This window comes from Trachurus trachurus (assembly GCF_905171665.1).
Source record: "Trachurus trachurus genome assembly, chromosome: 1".
Taxonomy (NCBI): Eukaryota; Metazoa; Chordata; class Actinopteri; order Carangiformes; family Carangidae; genus Trachurus; species Trachurus trachurus.
In genome coordinates this window covers 19420255-19444992 of record NC_139891.1, presented here as the reverse complement: position 1 = coordinate 19444992, position 24738 = coordinate 19420255, and the positions used below count along the sequence as shown (strand labels likewise).

The following is a 24738-nucleotide window of genomic DNA, read 5'->3' as shown; positions in this document are numbered from 1 at the left end:
CAGCCATCATCACCAACAGAGCCTCAGTCAGCTGATCTGCCAGCTGAGCATGTCAACAAGTGATTTAAAGTTATTGGTATGTTACGATAATCCATGAGCTCAGCTCCTTGGCTCGGCCGAGCGGCCGAGCAGAGTGAGAGACACCAGAGGTGTCTCACCCTCTGTGGACCAGATCAGCGTTGGGATGAGGAAGTGGAGGCGACAGGAAGGAATGTTTTTTTGAGTGAAAAGAAGATTTTAAAATGTATTCTTGAATCAGTTTCTTCACCTCTCAAGTTCCCTGAAGAGTTTCTCTGGGCAGAGCGTTCCCTCTGAAAACGCTGAGACAGGATCCAGACCCTCACCCACAAACCCACTCCCTGTGTGCTGGTGTTTTTTGGGGGGTGGGTGAAGACAGAGAGAACTTAGTTTGGTCAGAGCCGGGGTTCTTGAGGGGAGTGTTGAACACAATAGAAACTTTTTTTAGCCTCTGGTGGTTACAGCACACTCCCAGTTTTTCCTCCTCCTCCCTCTCTTTCCTGCGCTCTCTTCTTTTCCTCCCCCTCTCTCTGAACACACACTCACTCCTCCCCTCTGCTTCTTCACTGCCTTCCTCACTTCCTTCAGTCCACATTTCTGACTCTGAGTGGGGAATGGCTAACACCATGGTCTCAGTGCGCAGCTCTGAGCTGGGGCCCCTCGGCTGGGACGCCGTCACTAAACGCCAGCTCTTCCTACAGAAATTCTCCTCCAAGCTGGGGCCGGGCGTCAGGCAGCAGGGCAGAGCAACCAGAGTGGACAAGGTCTCTGGACCCGCTCCACCTTCAGGCTCCGGGGCCGGACCTCCAGGACAGGGGAGGACCGGGCCGAGGCAAGCCCCGACCGATGGCTCCATGTTGGGAGACGCCGGACAGAGCGGTGGGGGAGGTTGTCCAACCAGACTGAAGCAGCTTCAGAGTCAGAACTTGGGTGAGTTTCCACAGTGTGTGTAGAGACGAGCTGGTTCACTACAGACACATTTACTTGATGTAAACACACAACAGCGTGCCGCACATGACAAACTTCACTGTGTGTGTGTGTGTGTGTGTGTGTGTGTGTGTGTGTGATGGAAGAAAACTCTGCTTTGTCTCTGCAGCAGACGCAGGAAATGAGCAGGCTGACACTGCAGAGCTGCGAGTTAAAATGCCTTCCACATACCACTACACCACACACACACACACACACGCACACACACTCACTCACTCACTCACGCACACATTTAGTACAGGACTGAGCACACACTGTACACACTTTGTCACACACAGTGAGTAGTTATTGACAGACAGGCATGTTACTGCTGTTACACATGTGTGTGTGTTTGTGTCAGCTGTGATGTTGCATAAGGGCAGAACTGTATTTAAACGTTTCAGACGGCGACTTTACTTTGATCGTTTTGCTCTTTTTCATGCACATTTGTCTCTCGTCCTCTGAAGGACTGCCCTCTCCACTGAAGCCCTCTCTGCCACAGTTTCACTAGGAACCGAAAATAACAACAACAAAACACTGCTGTTTATTTGCATATAAAAGCTGGGGAGAGAGATACAAACACTAGTGGTCAAATGCATAGGCATTTGAAAGGAGGTGTGAACGGACGTCTCAGATGATCAGATGATCAACTAGTCACTTCTAAGTTCAGGCCATTGATGCATTGAGGACACATTTGAAATCCAATCACTGTCTTTCAGCAGACCAGAGTGAACAACCACCTCCTCTAAGGACAAGTCCCAACAGAGTTTATATTTTTTTACTATTTCAACTGGATCCATCTATGGCATGTGTGGAGTTATGACTCAGAGGGTTTGAGTCATTTTACATTTAGCTTACAGTTCATATGTTGAACCTACATTACATTATGAAAACTCACCTGTGTGTATCATACTCAGTTAAACGTTTATCCCGTTTATTACGATTTGTTACAGGAACATTACAACTTCTCCTAATGACTAACGCTAGGGTGAGGCCCAGCTCCTGAGTATCATCTGTCTAGCCCATTTTAATTAAGCAATAGATTAAATACCTCTTCTTTATTTCAAAGATGTGAGGTGACACTGGTCTGAATCAATGAACAAGTTAGTGATGCAGCACAGATTTGTTTTTACCCTACATCTAATCTCTCTCGACTTCTCTTCCTTTTAAACAAACCATAGTTAACAGAATAACTATACTCATGACAGACATGGTTAATCAGTCAGTCCAGTTGGTATCAAAGTTCATCAGACTGATTTAGACCAGATTTAATTTCTGTTTTGTTTTGTGATGGTGAATAAATCCAATGCAATTCAATTCTCACCCAGGTCTTCCCAAACCTCGCACCACTGCAGAGCGAGCATCTACGCTGCCTTCCCTGGCTCCCTCAACCTCCAACTTCAAACCAACAGCCAATCAGCACACAGCAGGGGGGTCAGCTGGGCGACCTGCCCCACCCGCCACATCAAAGCTTCCTGTCAAGGGATTACCCACAAGCCTCAGCTCCTCATCACTGGGCAGCAACGAGACTAATGGAGCTGCAAATAGAGGTGGGGTCATCACAGGTAACTGTCCCTCCCACTGATGTCTGACCGTCATGGACACACACTTATACAAACTATCTCACATCGGCTGCTGTGATCTGTGTGTGTGTGTGTGTGTGTGTGTGTGTGTGTGTGTGTGTGTGTGTGTGTGGGAGTACCCAGTCTTCCCCGATGAAGGTCAAAGGGCACATCTGGTCAGGAGTCAGAGAACAGATATGTGTGTGTGTGTGTGTGTGTGTGTGTGTATAATCAAACACATGCTGCACAGACAAAGACACATAGTTGTGGTCTGGTTCTGTGGAGGACGTCCTCAGTCCGCAGTCCATAGTCTCGCACTTGAAAATGTCCAACTTTACAGCAGAAATATCCATTTTTACAACCTGGTACAAAATCAGTTTGGTCTCTACAGCCAGTTTCCTCCTCCATGGTAGTTGGACAGGGGGTCTTTTTTAATAAAACCCATCTGTTGACATTTTATTAACACTTAAAGTCTGTATCATTGAGGATGTGGCCTCTTTGAGTGACAGGTGGATGAGTGTTGTCACACACGTCGCACCTCAATTTTCGGAAGAGCTGCATGGAAACAGTTGCTCTCGAAGAATCACAGTGTTGGTGATTCAGGCGGGAGACATTTCCATGTAGAAGAAAGCATTAATTATGACGTACAAGAACGTAGATGTAGTAAGAGCTGTAGTTCCCATGGGAAGACAGCCTGGAGGTGTGTGGCTGACATGACTTGTTGACTGAGGTTTGAACATGAACTGAGATGAACTGTGATGTAATAAAGTTTAATCATGTTTGCTCCGTGTTTGATAACCCACTCCCACCCACATTCCCAGTGGAGAATCCAGCAGGACAGTGTGTGTGTGATCCCTGCTCTTCAGACCACACGGATCAGTGTGTCACGGTGCTTTGTCTCCCCATACAGCTTCTCCAGCCGCTGCAGGAGCTCAAGCATCAACAGGGACCAGACCAGATGAGCTGCCCAGCAGAAGCGCGTGTCCTCCGGGCAGCCAGAGTACGACAAAGCTTCCCGGCACCAACACTCCCGGTGATACAGCCGGTCCGAAGCTCCCTGTCATGAGGAGCAGAGCTCTGTCTCTGCAGGCGAGGGCTGCTACAGGTGAGTCTGCGGGTCACCAGGATCCTCCATGCCAAACTGATCTATAGAAGACAAACATGTTTATTTGTTTTCAGTAAGTACTGATACAGATGTTATTCATTAGGTTTACAGCTGGTCATTCTTCAACTCTGTAAACCACAGACTCAACAGACTGAAAATAATAAGATGTCTAGTACAGACCCACACAGCCTCGGGGCCCGAACTGCAAAGGCTCCTCCACCTTAGTCAAGATTAAGGAAGCAGTTCAGTGCCACATTACTGACCAACACTGTGCGTGACACAGCTGATCAAGACAGATGGAAATATTTCAAAGGTCTGATTGTTGTCAGGAAATCAGCTGATCACTTAAAACAGAGGGATGCAATCCTTATAATTCATAATAGTTATACCATCTGGATCCACTGAAAAATATCTTTTAGAAACAAGGTAGTGATGCAGTCTGAAGTGCAGGCGGTGAATTTAGAAAGTGCTACAGTGCATCCTAGTGTTACCAGAGGAACCTCACTGAAACTACTCATAGAGCAGAGGGAGCAGGGTTTGTAGTCAAGCCCTCTGAATTCAGAGCTGAACAATGTGTTGACTTTGTTTTTTTTGTTTTCAATTTTGTTGGTAAAAAAAAAAAAGAAGAAATAGTTCACATTCCTGTGGTCAGGATTCAACGGCCTGGCAAGGCGGGGGGACCAATCACAGAACATAATGATTTAAAAAGGTTTCTGGGGTCATGACCATGATCAGCAATGAGTTGTTAGGAGTAGGAGCTTGAGCATCTTTGATTTTGGACTGTGAAGTGAACATTACGTTTTTAAGAGCAGCAAGGGAAGCACTTAGTTTGTTCTTGCTCCACTTCCTCTCAGCCTTTCCTGCCTTTTTTCTCTTTAAAAACCTTATTTCCTCATTCAGCCAAGGCAGAAAGGAGTTTTTTTTTTTTTCGTTTTAACCAAGTGGGGCTTTTGATATCTAAAATATTTGAGCAGGAGTTGATAAAACAGAGAGAGACGTGGAGAGAATTTATGGGGACAGGAGCCAAATCCAAAACAACAAGAATAACATCCCAGTTCAGGTCTGCCTTCAACACTGTCTCTGTTTCAAAGAGAAGTGAAAGTGACCCTCACCTGCTTCATAGGGAAACCCTGATCTACAGAGAGACCCTCATGAAGAGCCCCCTCAGCCAGCTATCTCTGGAGCCCTGTGAAACCAAAAGCTCATCAGATCACTACACTGAGCAAACAAGTGTGAGTGTTTCTCAGCCGTGAACAGAGCGAATACGCTGCAGCAGGTCCCATGTAACAGGTCTCTGAAACAGCTGTTTCACTGAATCCTGTTTGGGTCAGAGATTAAAACATGTGATCCTGTTACACAGCGACTGGACACCCAGCTGTCACTTCAACCGTGACACACTGAACAAAAAAACCCTAGAAACTGTGTGATGAACTCTTGACTTACCCTGCTGCTCCTGTCCACAGGTCTGAAGGCGCCCACCGCCTCCGCCCACAAGACGACAGTCACCAGTCAGACAGCAGGGAGGACACTGCCCCCTGCCTGTCAGGGGGGGATCAAGCCGACGTCTCAGTTCCCTCTACAGAGGAGCAGCTCAGCCCGACTCAGTCGACTCAACAGTGCAGGTATATGTGGCTCATGTGTTGTCAAACTGTGTGTCACTGAAGAGATGTTAGGGTGTCAGCATCCTGGTAAACACCCAGCGTTACACCAAAGTTAAGAGGGAGCTCTGTCTCTCCCTATATATATGTGTCTGTGGTTGATTGTGATTGGTTGACTGTGGTCCTAGTTCATTACTCTCATCCGGCAGGTACAGCCAATTTACTGTAGCAGACATCACAAACACTACTTATCAACAAATTATTGATGATGATGATGTTATGAACATGTGATTCAGAAAATAAACGCTTGAGTTTATGTCAGACTGAGAGCAGAGAAAAGGAGCTCATGTTTGATGAGTCCGTCTGATGGTTTATTTATAAACCCACTTTATTATAATCATGGGAATATTGATCAGTGTGTGGATCATTGTTGTAATCAAAGATACCAGACCATCTGTTGTTAAAAGCTGTTAAATTAATTAGCTGTAATAGTTGACCATGTATTTATTTAATGAGATTATTGCCAATGTGAGACAGCACATGCATGGTCTGGATCAGTCAAACAACTCCACTGATTTACATAAATGTGCTGCTTGTTATTATCCATCACTACGTTAAGTCCTGTGAGCCGATCAGGATCCTGTAGGGACAGCAGAGCCTCCATTTTCCTAGTGACCTGATTGGTCAGTGGTTTGGCTGCCGACAGGTTTTGATCTGATCCTCTGAGGTTAAACGGCTCCAGGAGCGGGTTAGGAGTTCAACTTAAGTTGTAGGACTGAAAACCCAGAGTTAAACCCGACGTTACGTTGATAACCTTAAATCCTGCTTTGTAGTAGAGGCCTCGCGTCACAAGGTAGAGCCACAGTGTTGTTGTTATTGTGGTTATTACTGTGGTTGCTGTTGTTGTTTTTTATGTGTTTGTTGGATGGATGGTAGCTGCTGAGGCCAGTGTAGGCCAACGTACTGGGCTCTCTCTGCCTCTCTCTCTCTCTTTCTCTCTTTCTGTGATGAGTCAAACACGGTTCATTACCTGCTTCTGCCATGTGGGGACGCCACTGTGTGGAGGCGGCGGAGCAGCTGTCGTTAGTCACCGCTCTCTGAATCTCTCCCAGGTGTCGCTCATCATAGCACACATCATCTTCTACATAGCCACAGTGTGTGAACGCAGTCTGCTACGAATGATGGCTTCATCTCATGTTTTAACCACCAGGTGGACTGTAACTCTTATAATGCAGCACTTTCATCACCAGTGCCATCAGCGTCTTCCTTCGACAGCTGAACTGCTGTCAATACAACAGCTTATGTGTGTTTTACATTATATATTCAGTCACTTTGAGCTGGCTCAGTGCTTCTTTACACACTCCTCTCCAGTGTTTTTCTTCTTCGGTTTTGTCCTTTTATTACATCTAACCTTCACGTGAATCGTGGATGAGGGAGGGAGAGAATGAATGAGGGAGGGATGGAGCAAAGTGAGTGAGGGAGCCAGGGAGTTAGAGAGGGAGGGAGACAAGCGAGTGAGAAAACAAGTGCGGGAGGGGAGAGCGAGGGAGCGGCAGGGAGAGATTATTCAAATCCTACCAACTCCCTCTTGCCCCCTCCTCCCCTGCAGCAACCCTCCCTACTGTGTGTGTGTGTGTGTGTGTGTGCGCCGCGTTCACAGATCTTTACAAACAGCAGTACAATGGAGGGAGCGTGTTGATGTGTGTCTTTGTCCCTTCACGCTGTGTGTGTGTTTGTGTGTAACAGAGCTCCTGAGTGTGCGTCTTTGTGTTGTGGGTCAGTGGGACGGATTTCTGTGTGTTGTGTGTCACAGCAGCAGAGACTAATCATCACTCCTCCCTGCCTCACTCACTCACACTCACACACTCTCAGCGCTGCCTTTGGTTTCCTCCGTGCTCTCTCTCTCCATCTTTTATCGCCGGATGATTTACAACCGCTCCGTCAACGGTGAGGCTTGCATATATTTTTGGCGCCATTTCTTTTCTTCGCCTATTGGCTGAGCTACAGAAGCCATCTCCTTTGTTTTTATTTTTTGTGTTGCACCCTGAATCCGTGGCTACGTTTCCATGAAGGACCCTTTAACACCAGCGGTCAACGGACTCTTTGTTTTCGCTGAGGTTTAAATTCAGTCTTTTTTTGTTTTGTTTGTTTGTTTCTACGCGGTTTTCATCTCACCTTTGAATTGTGGGATTATTTTTCATTTTTGGGATCAAAGACAAAAACATTTTATTCACAGAGTTATGGCTCCAATTTAGTAGTAGTAGATGGCAGATCTCCATCCTTTCTAATACTAAAATGCTTTGGACTGTTCTGATGAATGGAAGCTAAAACAGCAAGTCTGAAACCGTGATCTGCTGAGACAAGCAGCGCCAGGAGTTTGGAGCACAAGCAGAACCAGGTGTCGGCCCAGGACCATCCAAGAGTCCTGAGAAAGTTCCTAGTTTGGATTTTCAAGATTGAGAGACGATGTTATGGTCTCCCAGACTGTCGCTGTCCAACTTCCACGTGAAGCTGACGGCCAAAGGTCTGTTCCGGAATCTCCAGCTGCTGTCGGGATGCAAGAAGAACACGGTGGTCTTCCACGCAGGTCTGGATACGACTGTGTCCGTCCAACTGTCCACTGTCCGTCCGTCATCCACCATCATACATCACTTTCAAGACATGACCTGTTAACTTAATGAAAAAGGCCATAGACCTTCAGAGTCATAACAAACCTACACCTTCCATCCATCCATCCATCTTCCATCCATCTGTCCATCCATCCATCCATCCATCTATCCATCATCCATCCATCCATCCATCTATCCATCATCCATCCATCTATCCATCATCCATCCATCCATCCATCCATCTGTCCATCCATCCATCCATCCATCTATCCATCATCCATCCATCCATCCATCCATCCATCCATCCATCTGTCCGTCCATACCTCCGTCCATCCATCCATCTGTCCGTCCGTCCATCCATCCATCCATCCGTCCATCCATCCATCCATCCGTCCATCCATCCATCCGTCCATCCATCCATCCATCCATCCATCCATCCATCCATCCATCCATCCCTCCATCCGTCCATCCGTCCATCCGTCCAGAGTTAAACTTGGCTGCTACCACACTCGAGTTGAGGAGAACTGCCCTGAGATCTCTGTTAATTGATTATTTTTGAATCATGATGTTGTCATGTTTTGACCCTACCTGTGTTGTGTGTCTCCTGCCCCACCACAATAAAATACTGGTTTTATTACAATAGTGCTACCAGTGACCTGTTTTCATGTGACCCCTCTCCCTCACCTTGTCCGATGGGTGATCTTGCCTTTGGATTATCTTTGCCAAATTTTATTTTTCTACTTTAAGATTATGAGACAGTGAGTCTGACTCCAGATCAGCCACTCCTCTCCCTCTAACACCCACGCTTCCTCCTCCCTCTGCTCTTTTTCCCGCATGGCGTTGGCAGCCATTGTTGGCCCTGTCTCTCCTTTACTCTTTCACCATGGGGGCTTTGGGGCTTTTAGTAGAATATACAGGGTAACAATACAACCGTCAGCTGACTATTGTGTGTGTGTGTGTGTGTGTGAGAAAGAGAGAGAGGGTGGAGATGCTCAGTGTATGAGGAGACACCATGTTGTTAGCATGATGTTAGCGCAGAGTGAAGATTAGCTCTGTAGCCCGGTGATGTGTGTTTGAGGCTGAAGTCAAAAACATGGATAATCAGTGGGGAAAGAAGCGGAGCAGCTGAACTGTACTGAGCTCAGGTCGGAGATAATCCACCAGAGACCAGAATATTACAGTGATCTATAATTTCTTTTTCATTTTTGACAGATCATCTTGATCCATTTAAATTCTAAATCCTCTTCATGTGTCCTCGTGTTCAGCAGAAAATGATCCCTGTACCAGCTCCTGTCCTGGTTTTACATGTATTATATGTCCTGTTATTCCCCCTGTGGACGCTGTGTTTGTCTCAGTCCATCTGAGCCCTGCAGCACGTGTTTGGCTGCTCTGTGGTTTCAGCTCCACAGACCCACTTCTCTGCTTTGGCCATGAATGTAGGTTAGGGCAGGCTTTGGCCCACAGATGTTGACATCCACACACACGCACACGCTGACACACTCAGAGATGCTCGCACTCTAATCTGATGTGGTGCAGATGAGGGCATTAGAGGCTGGTATATCAGGTTTTGGCTGCAGCGTTCTCTAATATTTTAAGATGGAGATGTTCTCTGTGCAGATCAGGGACAGTCGTGTTGATGTTGAGCCACAAACCTCCTGTTCACCGAGGGACAGTGTCTAAATTTACAAGCACATAGTCCAGAAGGTTTAATTATTAGTTCACCCCTTTTTTAATAATGAGGATCAAACTCAAGTTGTCTCCAGCTGAACTGGTCCGGTTTCACTGAAAACATCCAGAGACACATGTACCCCTTCAGTACTTCCTCTGATCTCTGTCTGTGGTCTGTGGTCTGCGTCTGGTTTTCCCGTCTCCACTCCACATCTTGTTGTAAAACTGATTAAAAACCACAAGTTTCTAAAGGACTGTTTTGAGTACACAGGTCTGAGGGTGCTGCTGGAGTTAATAACGACAAAAACACGAGTCTTAACAGAATGGCTGAATACATTAGACTACATTAAAGGGTAATTTCCGTTTTTTTACAATCTGGACCTTATTTCTAGCATATGATCATTTACTCATTACAAGTCCTTCTGACGAAATTAGATCCAGCCGAGAGCCAAGTATATCCATATTATACGAGTACACGGGACACGCAATGCAGCCTCTAAATAACACATTATCTGCAGCGAAACTCGTTCATTTCACCAATATTTTGTTATGATACGCTAGTGCTATTCCCCTCTGAATCCGGGTTAATAGATCCATGGGTTACCTGTTATCAACACCCAGGGTCTGTAGGTTGACCTACTAACCTCTGACCTGGATGATATCATCTCTGAGCGCTGACCCCGGATGTTGATAACAGGTCATCCCGGACTCAGAGGGGAATAGCACTAGCGTATCATAACAAAATATTGGTGAAATAAACGAGTTTCGCGGCAGATAATGTGTTATTTAGAGGCTGCATTGCGTGCCCCGTGTTCTCGCATTATATGGATATACACAGCTCTTGGCTGGATCTAATTTCGTCAGAAGGACTTGTAATGACACCAAAGTTATCTGGGTGAGTAAATGATCGTATTTCATGCTAGAAAAGATTTGTAAAAAACGGAAATTCCCCTTTAACTTCTATGTGGACACTGTATTAGCAGCAAGGAGTGCACACTGCATTGCAAACATTAAACCCTGGTTCACCATTGACATCAAGACCCTCCTCATCCAGAGAAAGGAGACCTTCAGTGATGGAGCCAGGGAGAAGCTCAGTTGTGAACGAAATGAACTGAGAAGGGAGAAAGCAGAGAGGAAGCTGCAGCACAACATCACAGAGGAGCGGAGAGAGATGAGGACCATCACATAATCATTAAACACCATGTCTTGTTCCAGTGCTTAAGTTGGGAGACTGTCTTAGATTAAAACGATTACAGACCAGTGGCCCTCACATCACATGTCATGAAGACCTCTGGCTCTTTTTCCTCCGGAGGATCAGGTCCTTTGACGTCTGCAGTGAAATACTGCACACGTTTTATCAGTTGGTGGTGATCTGTGTGCTGTTTTATGCTGCTGTCTGCTGGGGCGGTCAGCATGTCTGACCTGAATAGGATGAGGCTCAACAAGCTGGTTACAAAACTGGTGTGTGTCTGGACTCATCAGGACACAATCATTGTAAAATGCTGGACACGTTAGACAACAGCAACCACCTTTTTCAGATCATTTGTCCCTCCTGTCTCCACACCTCGGCCAAAGGAAGCGGCTCATTAACGGGCTAGTTCACTCAGTTATTTATCTGCGATCATAGGACATGAATGACTCTCTGGTTGTTGCTCAGCGACCAGATGGGATGTATATAAATAGACCAAATAATGGACATAGCACAGGACAGTGACGTGCTCCATAGACTTGTTTCTATGGCAACACTCATGCAGAAGCTCAATCTCCAGTGTTTAGATGAGGAGGACGTGTGGATGCAGCTGATGTCCAGACCCGCAGCAGTCCCATCACCGTGGTGTATGAAGCTGAAGACGACCACAGTGTTGGGGTCGTGGTAGTTTAGTGGTGCTGCTGACGTCGTGTGTGGCAGCGTGTAAACACACACACGTGCAGTAATTCAGGGCTTATGTGCCTCACAACATCGCCAGTTCAGTGTGGCTGTGCATTGAGCCCCCATACCCACACCTGACCTCTGTTATCCCCCTGCTCTGCCATCCCTAATCCCTCACTGGTTTCACTTACTGTTTTTTTTTTGTTTTTTTTTTATTCTATTGGCGCTCCTCTTAAATATACAACAGGCGATCCTCAGCATCCTCATATGGCCGACACACACAACCAAGATTTAAAACATTTAACTTTACACAATCTGCTCATCATGAATGCCTGAAACCACTGAGACTTAAATCCAATCCTCCTGTTATCGAGCTTCCTCCACTCATTGACACGACGACCCCCTGTGTTTTCCTGAGTGTCGGAGGTCGTCTCACTTTGTACAAACAAAGACTCTGATGACGCAGCAGGACTCGTCCTTGTTTTTTGTGCTGGTCATGCTAACGGCCCTGTCTCTCTCTCAGTCTGGGCTCAGCAGCTCTGCATGGCTGCCTGGCAGACTCCAGGTACAGAACATCACCACACACACACATACACACCTGAGCTGCTCTCAAATAGTGCTTAGAAATAAAATTATGTAAAATAGTAATAATATAAATAATGTTCAATGTTAACTCATGATAAACAGCGTGATATCTAGCTGTAGACTGCTATCCATATCTATATCTGTCTATCTATATAGGTAGATATAGATATCACTGCAACTTAAGAAAACACAAACCATCACAACAAAACGAAAGTTGTGTGTTGTGAGACTGATGATATTTTTTGCATTTGTTTTCTTTAGTTGTGGTGCTCTGAGAGGCGGAGTATTAATTTTTAGAAATATGTACCGACACTAGATGGAAAGTAAACATGACCTATGAGAGAGAGCGAGAGAGAGAGAGATGGGAGGGGAGGGGAGGTATAATGAGATTTACAGAAAGAAGTGGACGACAGCAGAGCTGAAAAGATGTGTGTTGCTCTCTCTCTCTCGCTCTTTCTTTCTCCACCCTCTCTCTCTCTAATTGCTTTGGTAATGTACTCCTTAATGCACCCAGGGCCCATCACACACACACACACACACACTGGCCCACATTACCACACAATCCCATGATGCCTCACTCTCAGCCTAGAGCAGACATCTCTTTCTCAGTCGGCGTATTCTCATGTACGAGACGAGAGTGAATGTTTGTGTTGTTGTGTTCGTATCCTTTCTCAGTTCGTTATGGGCTGTTTGTGTTGTGTGCGTAGGGGGGAGTGTGTGACACCATGTTGAATGCCGGACCTGACTCACTTCGAGCTCGTTCTTCTGTTGCAGTGGACAAAAACAAACCTCGGGAGACTCCGGCCAGACCCACAAACACCAGCAGCAGCAGCAACAGCAGCAGCTCACAGGGAGCAGCACCTGCCGAAGTAACCGAGCAGCAGCAGCAGCAGCAGCAGCAGCAGCAGCAGCAGCAGCAGCAGCAGCAGCAGCCTCCACCTGACCAGGTACACAGGCTTCTGTTCTTGGTTGCAGCGCAGTCCTGAGTCACTGAATACTGACGGATTACAGGAAGTCAGAGCGGTGTTGTCTATATATGCCCTGCAATTTAACCCTGCTCAATAATTCATCCTCATCTATATACAGTGGCATGCAATAGTTTGAGCATCCCTGGTCAACATTTGTGAACATGAAATGATCTCCAAAAGGCATAAAGTTACTGATGACCCATCACATTTTAAATAATATATTTAATTGTTATTTTTATTTGTTATATTTATATTTATTTTCAAAATGACAGAAAAGGAAAAGGGCCTACAGCAAAGGTTTGGGCACCCTGCATAGTTAATACCTAGCAGCGTCCCCTTTGGAAACTATCACAGTGTGTAAATAGTAAATATCTTGTCTGATATCTTGGTCAAAGTTATCTGAGAGCTCAAGTCTCCTTGGTTTCTCATTCTTTTGCAGGCTGCTGCTTTGTTTCCCCTTTTCACTCTAAAATTGTAGAAAACAAATATAATACACTGATATTGCTTAAAATATTGCAAAAGAGTGTTTCATGTTTAACTTTAAGCCTTTTGGAGATCATTTCATCTTCCACTTGCTTAACTGTTCACATTAACAATGATTTTGACCAGGGGTGCCCAAACTTTTGCATGCCACTGTATTATAATAAAATACAACAGATCATTTCTCTGTAAACTCTGACAACAGACTTCTCCTTCTATTAATAATAAAGCGTGTCTACTCTGAATGTACCTGCTGTCTTACAGATAGCTGATCTGGTCAATGCTAATCCACCAGTAACGTCAGTCCTCCCAGTGCTTGTTGCCGATGTCACCAACACTGGCTCAGGCACCACCGGGTCCTCTGGACTCGGGTTCAGAGCCAGAACTGGATCAAGATATGGCCACACAACGGGGTCCAGTGCACAGAACGTTTCCAGACCCGAGCCCAGGGCTGCGGTGGTGGACGGGACGGCGGCGAAACAGAGTCAGAGGAAAGAGCAGGCTGAGAAGAAGAACCAGGCCGCCGTCCAGCTGAGGAAGCTGCTGCTCCAGGGGAACAAGAGAGTGGAGGCTCTGGCCACAGTCATCCAGCACCTGTTCACAGAGGTAACAGGCACACACCTTTTCAACATTTCGATTGTTGTTTGTCTGTTTTGTTATTAAGCCACATGCCTACTGGCAGAGACGAGAAGTTAAGTTAAGATTGTGTGACCTGTGATGGCGTTCCACACCGTCCTCCACCATTATTAACACCAACAGAGTGATAATAACAGTTTATTGTACTGAGGGCCTGGGTCCGTCTCTGCAGCAGCTTTAGTGTGGAGGATGTGTTTGTACATGTCAGTGGTCGTAATGCAGGAGGGAAACGAGTGAGAAGCAGGCTGTAATTAATTGTCACTCAGCAGTTGTTGGTCATGTGACAAGAGTTAATGTCATGTGAATCTCTTGCTAAAGCTTTTTCTACTTTATCCAACCGATTGGCATTTGATTAGTTAGTCAGAGATAGAAAAAGTAAAGTAGGATGTAAACAGGTTCTTCTGCAGATAATGAGCTACACAGGCAGATAACAGCTGTGTACTGTATGTCTGTGCATGTGTACAGTTCATCTGATGGGAAATGACCTGGCTACTTATTGATTGGTGTAAAGATGGGGTGGGAGTGGGGGTGCTGGGGGTAGCGGTGCAGCAGCTGCAGATCGACAGCTCTCTGGTTTGTGCATCTAAGATAAAGTGTGTGTTTAGCTGAAACACAGATTCCTCTGGTATCTTATCTCCACACTTGAAAGGTGACAGGTGAATATCAGCTCGTACATACAGGGCAGCCCTCCCCTGGAGGTGGGGGTGGGGCTGTAGTTTGGGTGGGTGGGGTCAGAGTGGAGGGAAACACAGGTGAAGTTAGCAGCTGGTGGTTTTATGGTTGATTTATTGTTGGGTGGTTTTCACCTGTGACCAACGGTTAACGGACATCTGACAAATGCTGATAAGGTTGAATATAAAGATGACTGTATACCGTACGTATGTGTGCTATAACGCGTTGGAAACTTTCAGTGCAAACATCTGGAGAATGTGGAGAAATGCAGATGTTCCAGTTCTGTGTAATTGACTGAGGAAGGAATAAGGACATGAAGAGCAGCGCTGAAATAACTCACATTCCTCCATCACACAGAGGGGGAGGAGAAACAGAGGGAGGGAGGAGGGAGGAGTGGAGAGGAGTGGCAGAGAGAGCAGACAATAATATGCACAGAGAGAGTCTCATTCAGGATTCAGGAGGAGTGCAGAGAGAGAGAGAGTGTGTGTGTGTGTGTTTGTGTGTTTGTGAGTGAGTGAGAGAGACAGAGGGAAAAAGAAGAAGAGGTGACTGAAGAAACTGGATGACAAAACTGGAGAAGTTTTTGTGTGTGTGTGTGTGTGTGAGTATGTATGAGTGTGCCTTGGTTTTTTGAGTCATGGGCTCCACAGCCAGCAAAACACACATTAAGCCCAGGACAGCGCTGCCCCACCAACGCAAGAGGAAACGCAAGGTGTGTGTGTGTTTTCTCCTCCCGCCTGTTGTTCTCTTTGTCCTCCTGTCTGTCCTCTTCCTCCTGTCTCTTGTCCTCAGTCAGGTCTGTGATCAGGTCTCTGGAGGCCTCTGTATCTTTTCCACCTCATTTGTCTTGAAGCTGCTGTTTTTTTATTTTTCAGTCCAGTCTCTTGGACCTTCTCCTCCTGCCTCGTGCGGATGGTGGATGTCATGTATCAGGCCTGAACGCTCCTTATCACATTGTTTTTATGACCGTTTCTCAACGCTTTGACAGTGTCCTACACTCTCTCTGCTCACAGACAGACAGATGGACTTTAAAACTGTCTATAAAGCAGCAGGAGATACTGGTTTCCACTATAAAGTCTGAGTGTTGAGAGAGGACAGGAGCTGTGGTGACAGGTTATTGATTAGTGTAGAGTAGAGGGAGGTGTTTATGGAGATAGGTTGGGGGGGGGGGGGGGGGGGGGGCAGCGGCTCTCTGGTTTGTGCACCTGAGATCTGAGATAAAGTGTGTTTTTAGCTGAAACACCTGAAACACAGATTCCTCTGGTATCTTATCTCATCACTTGAAAGGCGACAGGTGAATATCAGCTCGTACATACAGGACAGCCCTCGGGATGGGGCAACACAGGTGAGCTTAGCAGCTGGCGTTTTTACGATGATTCATTGTTTGGTGCGGTAACACATTAGTTTGAGCTTGTTAAAAAAAACTTTCAGTGTTAACAACTGGAGAATGTGGAGAAATCCAGATGTTCCAGTTCTGTGTAAATGAGCGAGAGAAGAATGAAGACATGAAGAGAAGAAGGTGCTGAAATAACTCACATTCCTCCATCACACAGACAGGGGGGGGAGGAGAAATGGAGGGGAGGGGGGCCTGGGGCATTTCTGTGTGGCGTTGTGGGCTCTGTCCAGGTTCTTCAGCTTCCTCCCACAGTACAACATGACATGAACACCAGGTGGATCGGAGACTCTAAATTGGCCTTAGTGTGTGAATGTGAGAGTGTGTGTTGTTTGTCTCTGGATGATGGATGGATGAATGGATGGCTGTATGGATGGATGTGTGTTAGAGGGTAAAATTAAGGTTTTAGGTTCACAGCTGTTTTATCTACAGAACTGGGTGTTAACAGTCAGAGTGAGCATGCTGCCTGTGTGACAGCAGTGTCCATCGAAGGACTCACAGACTCGGTGTCTCTACTGAAGATTAAAGTGACTCTTCTCTTCTCTTCTCTTCTCTTCTCTTCTCTTCTCTTCTCTTCTCTTCTCTTCTCTTCTCTTCTCTTCTCTTCTCTTCTCTTCTCTTCTCTTCTCTTCTCTTCTCTTCTCTGCAGCAGGAGGAGGCGCTGAAGCTGAACAAGGGCTTGTCTCAGGAGCTGATCAATATCAAAGATGAGCTGGGTGAGAGACGCTGCATACGCCACCACGACTTTTAGCAAAACATGCACCAATCACACGTGCAAAATGTTACCACAAACAAGCACTTTAGTAGCTACTCTTCATCTGGAGTCTTTGTAAAGCCCTGTACATTCACATGCACTCTGTGTTCATAGCAACAGGAAGGCATGCATTTACACACTGGTAGAGAAATAAAGGACCAGCTTGTGTTGTAGCTGCTCTCAGCTGTTGCTGGCGTTGTGTCTCCATCACCAGGGTGACAGACACACAGACCTGCAGCACAGAGCTCCATTCAGAGGGAGACGGCACCTGTCCCAGTTACAGCCAGCTGTTACCACATGGCTGTAGCCGTCTGCCTTCTCACCCAAAACATGCATCAGTGTTTACCTCAGTCACTTTTTAAGTTGCAAAAGATCTAAGGACTCAGATTGTGGGACTAAATCTGTGCTTTTTGTTGTCAATCTTTTAAATCGTGCAGTTTATTGACTGAACTCATGACGTGAACGTTTTTTACACACTTGTGAGTGTATTGTATGATTGTAACTGTGTACTCCTCCTGCCTCCTTCAGTCACGTCGACGCAGTGCTGCGATCGTCTGCAGCAGGAAAAGGAGGAGGTGCGTGTCAGCTTGGAGAAGGCTTTGAAGAGCGTGGAGGAGCAGCACAAGGAGGAGCTGGTGCAGCTGGAGGACAGGTGTACATTCACCTCGACTTATAACTTCACAAGTTTGGCACGTTAGGAGGAGATTTTAAAACTATAACTCCTCAGTGGTACCACACAGGCTGCACATTGTTGTTTTAGATTTAATTTCTGTGTGTGTGTGTCTGTGTGTGTGTGTGTGTCAGGCTGAGGAGTTTTTACCAAACTGAGTGGGATAAGGTCCACCAGACGTACCAGGATGAGGCTGACAAGTATCGCATGTTGATGGAGCAGCAGGTCAGAGCACGCACACACACTCACATACACATATTTCACAGCTGCTCATAAATAAAATCGCAGAGATTTATGATTGTTGCCATGGTTACGCTTCTGACTCAGACTTTGACGATGACTATGAATATGAATGTTTGTGTAGAGCTGTTACAGTATGTTTGCATGTACACTTTTGATTCACGATTTGGCTCAACTGGCTTTTTCTCAGCATGTAATCGAACCCACACAGTGTTTTAGTCACACACTGGATCTGGTTCTGACTCATGGCATAGAAATTTAAAGGGATACTTCACCCAAAATCAATAATTCACCAATTTTCTACTCACCGTCATGCCAAAGAAGGGTTTGGAGAACTTTTGGTGTTATCAAAACGCTTTTGGAGTTCCAGGGGGGGTCCGACTAGCAACGCACAAACATCAACATTTTGGGTGAAGTATCCCTTTAACGTTTAACAATATGTCCCCATAACCCCTGACGAGACCTCAGGCCGCAGTGTGTTTGAGTTGTCGGACCTGAATGAAGTTGCGTTTTCTTCAGGTGGAGGATCTGAGGAGCCAACAGGAAGCGGAGAGGAAGCAGCAGGCAGCGAGTCACAGCCAGGAGATGGAGTCTCTCAAACAGCAGTACGAGACGTCCGTCGAAGGTGTGTGGTGCACAGACACACAACATTCACAGCTCACAGCAGTGTTTGAAGTCAGACTTTACCACACTGACCGATGATACTGGTGTTCATTAATGGCTCCCGTGTGTTAAATGACTTGAGTGTGTGTGTGTGTGTTTGTATGTGTTACAGAGCTGAAGAGGATCCAGCAGACCGACCTGCAGAATCTAGAGAAGGCGCTGACAGAGACTGGAACGTCTCTCTCGGTGAGTCATTCACCTGTTGAGTTAGTGTGTGGGGGCTAGTGTGTTCATTTGTGTTGCTCTGCGTACGTGTGTTAGTTTGCATTTATCAGACTTTTCCATTCTGCTAGAAAAGATGTTTCTTCACCAACCAATGTTTTTTCTGCACTGTGGCATCATAGAAGATTTCTTTGGAGGATTTGTCACAGAATAATGATAATAATAATAATAATTATCTGTAGTTTTACTTCATAGTCTGTAGTTTTTAGTCTGTCATTGCCCTTTAGTCTTTACTCACCATTTTTCTATTTATTTATTATTGGCGTCCCTGAGTGAGTCACAAATTATTCATCATTAGTTTTCACTTTAATCTGTCACTGTCTGTAGGTTTTAGTCTGTCATTGCCTTTAGTTTTTACTCACTATTTTTACTTTCATCTGTCACTGCAGTTTTTAACCTATCATTGTCTGTAGTTTTTACTTTAATCTGACACAATCTTGCCAATTTTAATGTCCATATTTTTTATCCAGTACTGTCTGTAGTTTTTAACCTGCCACTGCCTGTATACTCCTGTGGCCGAGGAAGTGAAATGATATCACATGTAGAAAAAGTGTTAGAATGGTGCAGTCTGTTTGCTTTGATAAATCTTAGTTTCCTCCACAGTGGAGCAGCAGTTTGATGAGTTTATCTGCAGCTGTTTTCCGTATCAGTGTTTACGCATTCGTGACCTCTGACCTCTGCGTGTGTGTCTCCTCTCCTCTGACCAGGAGAAGATATCTGTGCTGGCGGCAGAGAATGAGGCTCTGAATGAGAAGCTGCAGGCGGAGGAGGAGAGGAGGAAACTGGTACTGACTGACAACAATCTGGTAACACACATCACACAGTGTCAGGGATGCTGGAGCCAATCCAAGCTTGGCATTGGGGGAGGGGGCGGGGTGCAGACGCCGGCCTTTCACTGGGCTGATGTAGACACAAACAACCTGTCGCAGGCACAGGGAGAACAGGCAAACTCACATAAAAGCCCCAGGTCCAGGGTTCAAATGGCAGTGCTGAGTGCTAATGCACAACCTGCCACCCAGTGTTGTACTCTCTCTCTCCCACCAAATTTTAACAATTTAAAGAGGCAGCAGCGCAGCAGCCCCCCCTGCTGATGTAGACGAGTCACTAATTATAACGTTAAGTCCACAGCAGCGTCAGAGAAACCCTTTGTCTCCTTGCCTGTGCTGTTGCAGTGACCTCCGGCTGCTCTGACTGTGTTTGTTGGTGTGTTTGTGCAGAAGGACTCTCACACCGTCTACCTGGAGCAGGAGCTGGACAGTCTGAAGGTGGTGCTGGAGATGAAGAACAACCAGCTGCACCAGAAGGAGAAGAAGCTGATGGAGATGGACAAACTGGTGAGTGTCAGTGAACAGGTGGACCGCAGCAGTCCACCAAATTATTATTCTACATTTTATGGCAACATTGGTCCAGATTGTTAAGGGATGTTTGACTTTGTTTGTGTGTGTGTTGCAGGTGGAGAATAATGTAAAACTGGAGGAGTGTCTCAATAAGGTCCAGCAGGAGAACGAGGACTACAGGGCCAGAATGGACAAACACGCAGCTCTCTCCAAGTATGTACTGCTGTGTGTGTGTGTGTGTGTGTGTGTGTGTGTGTGTGTGTGTGTGTGTGCGCGCGCTCTAAGTTCAAGCATTTGAGATCCGATCACGCATCCTGTCCACACTGAAGGACTTACTACCACACTGATGTCCCCTGCTGCAGTTTCATTATCAATCAAAAACAGTTTACTATTTCAAATGGGTAAAAGTGTATTTATTGTACGAGCTGTGCATTAATTCACTCAACGCCTCTGTGTCCATCTCACTTTTTGTGATGCTTGCTTTCTCTCTATACACATTCACACACAAGCAAACTGACAAACGACCCATCTGTCAATTGGCTATAAATAGGGCTGACCAGAATCTGCTCTCTGTCTCCCCCGTGTGACAACTCTGTCTACTCCTTTTTCCGCTGCAGGCAGCTTTCCAGCGAACAGGTCAAACTCCAGCAGACGCTGCAAAAAGAGTCCAAGGTCAACAAGCGTTTGTCCATGGAGAACGAGGAGCTGCTGTGGAAGCTGCACAACACCGACCTGCTGGCCAGCCCCCGCCGCCTCTCACCCACCTCACCCTTCGGCTCCCCAAGGAACTCTGCCTCCTTTCCTACAACTGCCCCTTTATCACCCAGATAACTCCGCAGGAAACACCCTCCTGTCCTCTGACCTCCTCATCACCTTTCTAAGCCTTGGATGGATGAAGATCCGGATGCAGAGACAGAATACAGTGTTGTTGGATATGAATCGCGTAACAAACTTGAACATTTTGAACAAATTGCATTAAAAGACACTTATTTGGAAAATGACAGATGTTTCCGGTGGCACTGATGCACTTCACTCTGAGTGTGGGACTGGCCTTGCTCTATCAGTCTCTACCAAACGCCTGGTTCACCAACAAACTCTGTTGTTCTGGAGAAGAGAGAACAACAGGCACCTCAGGGTCTGTACATAGAGCCTCACTCTCATAGTGACTGTCCTGAATTTTATTTTTTATTGTACAGACTGTTGTTTCAGATCATCCTGTCGTCATCTGAAGAGGTCACTGAGAACTCGGCTCTGTGCTCGATCTGGGTCACAGTGGTTTAGGTTTGCAGATGTTAAGATGGCGGGTTCTCCTTGGTTTAAAGAGGTTGTTTCTCCCAAAGAGCGAAGCTCAATCATTGATCATAGTCTGTCCAACAGACCCTGGTCCTGTTTCACACTTTGTCCTGAAGAACCTCAAATGTACCCAGAATGCCTCAGTGAACCATGTTCTGTTTACTTTTGGACAGAATAAATATGACACATGAATAAAGCAGTCTGCTTTTATTTCACACAGTAAAACAAATGTAAAGGAGACACGTGATTTTCTTTAAGGTGTGAGGATGAAGACAAACAGGTAAGCAAGGTGTGTCACTAGTTCTTCCAGCCAATCGGCTGAGGATGGTCGATGCTGCCTGCTGCCCCTGCTCCCGGGCTAACAACCGGCGGCGGATGCTCCAGGTCAGCGGCTCGTACCATCATCACCACAGACTTGATGGAGTACCACCAACCGTGCCACGTGTACCACACCACCCCGTCGTCAGTCATGGCTTGGTACGGCCCTTTGTAGTAATGTCCGTTCAGATTCCCTGAGTCGCACCTGTGAGGAGGAAGTAAAGAGATGAGGTGAAACACTTTGTTTATCTTAACTTTCTGTTCACACTCGATGAGAAAATCTGTTCTCTCACTTACTTGCTGAACCACCAGCCTGATTTGCTCAGTCTGACACACTGGCCGTCGCTCCTCTCACTCTGATTGATTGACTTATCAAAGGTGCTGAACTTGATGCTTCTCAAGTCTGGACGAGCCCCTGTTTTCCCACCGGTGGGGGTAGTGTGAGCGTCAGCCAGGGCGTTCCCTGCATTCCCAGTGAACTCACCCAAATGTAACTGGTACTGGTCCTTCAGTGGGGAAGACAAATGTGTGTTTGATCGTTACTTGCACATCTACGTCAATCGCTGAGAAACAAAGTGTCACTTTCTCAACAGGATGCAAACATAGAAAAAGAGAGGACTGATGGAAGAAGGGGACAGGGACTGATTGAGAGATGAGAGGGGGACTGAGACAGGAGTACACCAAGAAGAAAAGGGCACGGGGTGGAAACAGCTGGCAGACGAGCAGTCAGACACCCTTCTATAGCAAAGGCCATGAAATACAATGAAAACACACATAGTCTAAATAAGACCAGGAGTGTTATGGGAAAAGAAGAGAGGGCGAGGTCAAAGACAGAGAAGAAGAGTGCAGGTGATCATTTTCAAAAATAGATTTTTATTCCACCAGGTCAATCAACCAAACTTTATTTTGTATTTTATATAGCGCCGTACATGTCACCGTACGCTGTAACATGTCTCTGTTTTACCTTCTCATCGTCCACCTTGAAGTTCTTGTACTCTGCGTAGCGCTGATTCCCATCAAAGTCCTCCATGTCAATCCGCAAGTCATAGTTCCCTAGAAGACACAGAGTTACACACACAACCACCTTTTAACCCCCCCCCCCCCCACCCCCCCCACACACACACACACACACACACATGCATACACACACAGGTATACTGCACATACCCTGGGAGGTGAGCTGGTGTAGAGCATCGTTTCCCAGCCAGAACTCTCCATCAGGGGAGTAAAGGTCTCCAAATCCATGTTTGTACTCCACCCATGACCTGCACACAGTGTACACACACACACACTTATTTCATATTTATGTCTAAACGTTAATATTTATTTGTGTCAAGCTGACACACACACACACACACATACACTCACACACCTGTCGAAGCTCTCCTTGCCATCTCTCCTCCTCTGGAAGACAGTCCATCCTCCTCCATCGCTCATGTCACAGTACACAGTCAGTGCAGTGGGGGAACCGTTTGGACGAATCACATAGAGCCCACTGGCCACGTTACCAGCAGCAAACACCTGGGAACAGTCTATGCACGCGCGCACACACACACACACACACACACACACACAAGGGGAAATATTCAGACAGGTGTTGATTGTATTGTATGCAACATAAACAACACAGACACGTTCATAACAATTACTGTTGAGGTGCTGAGGTGCTTGAGATGTTAACTGCTAATTGGCTACTTGAAGGCAGTGGCTTGGTGTGTTATTACTACCGACAGTCAGTTTCTACACAGTACACACAAAGTGAACTAGCACTGGTTTGGATTCACTTGGTCCTGAATGGTATAAATGGTAAGTAGTATCCTTCAGGATAATCTGTGTCTTCACTTGATAAATACAGTGCTCAGCTGCTGCTCTCTGACTGAGCGTGTCTGCAGCTCAAGCTCAGTGGGTTTATCACAGCTTTGTCTTGAAACACATCCTGCAGACAAAACAAGGCTCATATGAGCAGAGCTGGAAGAACAAAACAATGAGCTAAAACAGGCTGAGGGGTTCTGCAGCGCTGTGGTAATTAGGTCACAATTAAATTAATCCTGTCATCCAGTATTTAATTAACATTAATTATCTTGAAGTCTGAGGACAACCCCACTCCACAATGCAGCCTCACCTCTGTACAGGTCCTCGGGGTCCAGGTATGAGAAGGGTATGTGCTCCAGCTGTTGGGCCTGGCTGTTGTGGAGCTCCTGGATATAACGGTGCTGGTCACTGATCACATTCATCAGGCCTCGGACCTCTGCTTCCAGACGGGCCACCTCCTCCTCACACGGCACCGGGGCCTGTAGAGAGACAAACCGGATCAATAAGTCCAGTTGGATACGACCTGACAGAACCAGCACCGCTCGGCTGAAGATAGACAACATGATCAAGCTGGATAAACCTGCAGCTCTGGTGCAAAGAAGAAACATGAGGTGACTTAATTTTATGGTAAAACTTCATGAACTGTATTGAACAGTAGTCTCTCAAAGTCTCCCTAACTTGAGCAGGAACATGAAATTATTTGCTATAAATTATGGATTTATTTGCTAGGAGAAAATAATTAACAACCAAAATACAAAGAAATCTCCATCCCTGGTAGTTTAACAGAAACTGAGCTCATGAAGGTAAAAGTTTTCTTCCACTGTCCCAGATGCATGTTTTTAATATTCAGATAAATCATCACACACATTAAGGTAAATTAACAGCAGAAGAAACAGTCCTTGACCTGTTGTGTAACATTTCTATTTTGTAAATAATCTCAAAATTCAATAGCCTAATAGACTGACTGTATTGTTACTTACAGAAAGACATGAAGCCAGGTGAAGGAAGAGGACCACCAAAGTTCTCAGCTTATCCATAATCAACGATCTGTTCATCACTGAATCAAACTGCTTTGTCTGAGCTGTCCCACTGAGCTCCTCTCTTACATCTTCTCATCATGGCCCTCTGTCACCCTGACAGCCTCCATCTAGTGGCTGCAATAAACTCTCCTTATTTCCTCTCTGTATTTAAATCCTCTGTCAGACAATTCACTTATTCCGGGCTTTCTTTTTTCACCAACATAGATCTACACCTTTTTTTTTTTAATCCAAAATTGCTAAAACACTATCCTTGAACGCT

At 46.0% G+C, this 24738-nt stretch overlaps 2 protein-coding genes across 2 annotated transcripts in view; one reads left to right on the top strand and one right to left on the bottom strand.

Moving 5' to 3' along the window:
- The window catches only part of LOC310987628 (uncharacterized protein), a 37689-nt gene extending 16287 nt beyond the window's left edge, over positions 1 to 21402 (top strand). The window contains exons 4-18 of the mRNA XM_083973967.1: positions 720 to 948; positions 2313 to 2549; positions 3457 to 3651; positions 5115 to 5273; positions 12756 to 12928; positions 13694 to 14035; positions 16780 to 16846; positions 17413 to 17536; positions 17689 to 17779; positions 18314 to 18419; positions 18570 to 18643; positions 19387 to 19485; positions 19897 to 20013; positions 20132 to 20229; positions 20634 to 21402. Of these exons, the coding sequence (XP_083830093.1) occupies positions 720 to 948; positions 2313 to 2549; positions 3457 to 3651; positions 5115 to 5273; positions 12756 to 12928; positions 13694 to 14035; positions 16780 to 16846; positions 17413 to 17536; positions 17689 to 17779; positions 18314 to 18419; positions 18570 to 18643; positions 19387 to 19485; positions 19897 to 20013; positions 20132 to 20229; positions 20634 to 20847 (2325 nt within the window). The 3' untranslated portion in view covers positions 20848 to 21402. The remainder of the gene's footprint in view (positions 1 to 719; positions 949 to 2312; positions 2550 to 3456; positions 3652 to 5114; positions 5274 to 12755; positions 12929 to 13693; positions 14036 to 16779; positions 16847 to 17412; positions 17537 to 17688; positions 17780 to 18313; positions 18420 to 18569; positions 18644 to 19386; positions 19486 to 19896; positions 20014 to 20131; positions 20230 to 20633) is intronic.
- A 204-nt stretch (positions 21403 to 21606) lies between these two features.
- LOC310986729 (fibrinogen-like protein 1) lies at positions 21607 to 24476 on the bottom strand (the record flags this gene model as incomplete). The annotated part of the gene is made up of 7 exons (XM_083972787.1): positions 21607 to 21832; positions 21925 to 22133; positions 22592 to 22680; positions 22795 to 22892; positions 23000 to 23159; positions 23750 to 23918; positions 24420 to 24476. The coding sequence occupies 7 exons, from the start codon at positions 24474 to 24476 to the stop codon at positions 21607 to 21609; spliced, it is 1008 nt and encodes a 335-aa protein (XP_083828913.1).
- Between the last annotated feature and the right edge of the window lie 262 nt (positions 24477 to 24738).